At 39.0% G+C, this 4,858-nt stretch overlaps 1 protein-coding gene across 1 annotated transcript; it reads right to left on the reverse strand.

Annotated features, from left to right (window-relative positions):
* Nucleotides 1–2,168: 2,168 nt before the first annotated feature.
* LOC145665489 (uncharacterized) lies at nucleotides 2,169–3,488 on the reverse strand. Its single transcript, XM_081732797.1, has one exon. The coding sequence runs from the start codon at nucleotides 3,486–3,488 to the stop codon at nucleotides 2,169–2,171; it is 1,320 nt and encodes a 439-aa protein (XP_081588923.1).
* Nucleotides 3,489–4,858: the final 1,370 nt, after the last annotated feature.

The raw sequence follows: 4,858 nt of genomic DNA on the forward strand, positions 1-4,858 counted from the left end.
CATCAGCTTTCGAAGAGTCCGTGGTAAGTGCAGAATTCTTGTCGAGTAGAGGGTAGTGAGAACTACTGGTTTTCCCAATTAGCTGGTTGGAATGTTGCCAATACTTAGTTGGATGACTCTCCTCTGTTTGGTACAATTTTAAAATTTTTTTAGTTAAGGAGGAAGAGATATAATTTCTCGTATAGAATGCGAGTCTATGGGTAATAGATTTTATCCTCCTGCCTCTCAGAGGGTTACATCCTCTCTTTGGCATATGATTCTTATATACAAAATAGGCGCAGGAAAAGGTAGGGGATGGGCTAAGGGATATTCTTTATTATCAGCTGAAGTGGAACATCTATTAAGAGGGTCATGAACTCATCATTTAATTTTATATAATCTTTTTACACTTATTCTTATTTATGCTAATAAATATAATATATAGAACTAGAATAACTGTAACAGTACATAATGATATAGTGCAAAAAACATACATATGATATAGTGTAAGAGAATGAAAGATAAGGAATAGGTGCAACATGTGGCCAGAGAAATTATAAAGTAATGAAGATGAGAAATGAGATGAAGTGCTAGAACGTCACAAACATAAATGTGTTAATCAGACAGATGCAAGGTTATATCTTCTGTCCCGGGGCGACTCGGGACTGATGAACACAGGGGGAAGCCCTTTTTAATGGTGAGGATCTCTGTGCAATAATGGAAAAAGATGAGGAATGTGATCGCCAATGAAATAAATGTCGCAGATTTCTCTTTCGTCCGGTGTCAGGTGCGTGTTGTTGATATATAGGGATATAAATATATTTAATGGTGAAAGTTTGTACCGAAAGGTGGAGTCAGTGAGAGCGTCGGAGTGAAGGATGTCTAAAAAGAACGGATGACCTGTGTGTATGCGAGAGTTGACGTATCTAATACGTAGTTCTGCAAGATGTTCCGTAATTTTCGGAAAGGAGATGTATTGATAGGTGAGCCATGTGGGATATGGTAGTTTAAGGCGATAGGCTAAACGAATCACATGTCTCTCCAGTATGCAGAGCTTTTCGTAATAAGAAGCAGAAGCATTGCGCCAGGCCGTATGTCCATAAGTGAGGACGGCGCGGAGGAACGCCTTATAGGTGTGAAGCAAGACATCCGCTTTCAGGCCCCAAGTTGTTCCAGTGAGTCGGCGTAAGAAATTCAATCTATTTTTAGCCTTATCTGTTAGCCTCTTCAAGTGAGCGTTCCAGGTGAGCTTGGAATCGAAGACCACGCCTAAGTAGGTAACAGTCGATGTAGGATGTATAAAATATCCATCTACAGTGACTCGGAAAAGAGGGGTTCCTGTGAATTCTTGAACGTCTTTTAGGTGGCAAGAACACTATTGCTTGTGTTTTTTCTTCGTTAATAGTTAGATACCACTTCTGACACCAGGTGATGAAATTATTGAGTGTAGTTTGAAGAGCAGTATTAAGTTGGTGTACAGTTTTGCCAAGAGCGAGGAAAGCCGTATCATCTGCATATTGAAAAGTAAATACATTGTGCGGAGTTGAAGATATGTCGGAAGCACAAAGTATATAAAGTAAGGGACTAAGAGCTGATCCCTGAGGAACTCCAGTAAACGGAAATATAGGCCAAGAGAGCACATTACCAACAGTGACGTAAGCAATACGATGTGTAAGAAAGGAATGAATGAGCCTCAAATAGCACATGGGAAGGTTGAGTGACTGAAGTTTTTGAATTAGTCCATAATGCCAAACCTTATCAAAAGCCTTTTCTAAATCCATGAGTATAAGACATGATGGGAATGCTTTGTTATACTGGTTTGTGATTATAGTGCTAAGGCGAAACAATTGGTCATTAATTGAGAAACGTGGTCTGAAGCCTGCTTGATGAATAGGTAGTATGTTGCGTGCTTCCAGATATGAATGAAGCCGGCACACGAGAATTTTTTTCTAGTAGCTTACTGAACACTGAAGTAAGTTGGATTGGTCTATATGAGCTGATAGAATGTATAGGCTTATTTGGTTTGTGAAACATGCAGACTTTCGATACTTTCCATTCCAGTGGATAGAAACCAGTTTGTAGGATGAAATTGAAGATTGCTACAAGGAGTATCAGTAGTGATTGTGGAGCTTCTTGGATATGACGGTAAGAGATGTTATCAATTCCTGGCGCTGTATAATTTTTCCTCTTTAGTGCGGTTTGAAGTTCAGCAGTGATGATAGGTGCTGTAAGAGGATGCTCCTGTTATATGATATGTTCCATGGAAGCTGCAGAGCAGGGATGCTAGATATATTTATCCGTTCTGAACGTATGGAAGCGACAGAGGGAGTAAATACTGTCTGTAAATGAGTAGCAAAGGTGTTTGCTTTATCTTGATCCGAAAAGATAGGTGTGCTATGGTCAATGAGAGGATAGGTAGTTTTGGTGTTCTTTCCAGCAAATTGATTGAAACGCTTCCAATATCGAGAAGGATGTGCATCCTCAGATAAGTTGGTACAGGTTTTAATCCAATTCCTGCGTTTATATGCATCCAGATAGTTCTTAACTGTGCGTTGCCATTGACGGTGGTGCTGAAGAGATTCACGGTTTCCTGTTCGATAATAATCGCGAAGATGTTGTCGCGCTTTCTGTGCAAGTGCGAGGTAGCTTGGAGGCAATTTCGGTTTATAAGGCTGAACTTGTTCTATTGGAATGTGATGTTGAGAGCTATGTTGTATTGCAGTAGTTATAGTATTGAGACAAGAAGCGAGGTTGGTATCATTGGTAGGTGGTGTTACACTATGAAGAGTATCTTCAATTTCTTGTCGGAATTCAGGCCAATGAGCCTTATCGTATCTCAAGACGGAGCGAGGTGCAATAACAGGACGAGCTGGGAGTCCATGTGTTAACGATAGTTTCACTGGATGATGGTCACTACCAATAGAATCAAGCACCTCAAGCTGGCACTTATTTATGAGATTCAGAGATGTAATGACAACATCTGGTGTAGTTTGGCTTATAAGCCTGGTGTGCTTAGGAAGAACATGCATATAAAGATGATGATCAGTTATATACTGTTGAAATTCATCTTTTTCTCGAGCACTCCGACTGTGGATATTAATATCTGCCATGATAATGATATTGGAAAAGGCATTCGCTATGTATCTGAAATATTCTAACGGTAAAGGTTGGCGTGGTCTAATATAGATTGTGCTGAAATTTATGGTTATTGATGGGAAGTATATGGAACAAAGTAGGTATTCCGGGATATTATCGAAAGCTTGTGGGGTATATGTTATAATTGGATATTTTGGAGGTCCTATTGCGACTCCACCTTGGCCACGAGCCATGTGGTCGTGATAATCATGACGTAGCAGTAGATATCCAGGAATGCGAGGTAATATATTTGGTTTCAACGCAGTTTCATTGAGTGCAAATACATTGATATTCTCCTCGATTAACAGAGCTTCTAATAAACGTCTATGTTGAAAAAATGATCGAATATTAACAAAGAGAAAACGAATCTTCATAATGAAAAGTATATATATGAGTTTAGACTGCAGTTTCCAGAGATCCAACATGGAAATGAACATAATTGTTGGAGTAGGTGGCATGAAGATTTATGTGAAAAATTGACTTTGCGGCAGAAATGATCTGTTGCGTAATATGGGCTCTCTGGAATGGAAAAATGTTTTGAAGAACTAAACTGGTGAAGCGGAGAAAATCTTCTACTGTGAGTGGCGGTAATATGGATTGATTGGGTTGAACTGTAGCGTCTGTTGTTTTTGATGGCACAGTTAATTCTGGACGTTCAGGTGCTGGTGGTGGTTTCTCTTTGCAACGGTAGCTGTACGTAGGATGAAATTCACTACCACATGTGTTGCATTTAGGTGTCCCTTTGAGATTAGCACAAGTTTTGGTGTCATGGAGCCCCGAAAAATAGCCACATTTCGGTTGATTAGGACAGTTGGCTGTATTGTGGTCATAGTATATCTGACACTTTTCACAGCGAATCGGTAATGGTCCGTTAGTCTTAGACGGTTCAACACGATGTATTCGCTTATAGATAGGTGAACCAAAACGAAGAAGGTAATCAATTGTGTCTTGTCGCTGTGACAGAACGCGGACTAGATATGTCGGGTCATTATTATTTCTAATGCGAATGCATTTGTCAACTGAAATGCCTTTTTGTTTAAGTTCCTCCTGAATTTCTGCACCTGGATTGGTACAAATTCTTGGTAACATTTAAATAGCAATTTGTAAAAGAAATGCGTCGCAAGAGGCAAGTTTTGACATCAAGTTGGAACAAGCAATAAAAACTCAAATTTCGCTAAATTGTTGCGGGGTACAAATTTTATTTTGGTGCAACAAATTGGTACATATTGGGCACAAATTTTTGGTACCATTTTGATTCGAATTGAAAAGAAAAATAACTTGTGCGAGTCAATTGACGTCAAGCTAGCCTGCCATTAAAACTTTAGATTTCCGGAAATTGGTGGGGTACAAATTCAAATTTCGTGCTATAAATTGGCACATATTGGGTACAAATTTTTGGTACCGCTTTGCTTCGAATTGGAAAGAATAATAAGTTGTGGGGGCCAGCTTAACGTCAATCTGCCCCGCCTTCAAATATTAAAATTTTTCGAAATTGGTAGGGCTCTTAAGTTCTAATTTTTGTGGTACAAATTGGTACATATTGCGTACAATTTTTTGATACCGTTTTGATTCGAATTGAAAAGAATAATAAGTTGTGCAAGTCAGCTTGACCCGCCATCAAAATTCAAATTTCTCGAAATTGGTGGGGTAGAAATTCTAATCTTGTGGTGAAAATTAGTACATATTAGGTGCAAATTTTTGGTAACCTTTTGATTCGTAATGTAATTGTGCACGCTACATTTTA

This window comes from Thermobia domestica, chromosome 11, assembly GCF_964235325.1.
Source record: "Thermobia domestica chromosome 11, izTheDome1.hap1.1, whole genome shotgun sequence".
In the NCBI taxonomy this organism is placed as follows: Eukaryota; Metazoa; Arthropoda; class Insecta; order Zygentoma; family Lepismatidae; genus Thermobia; species Thermobia domestica.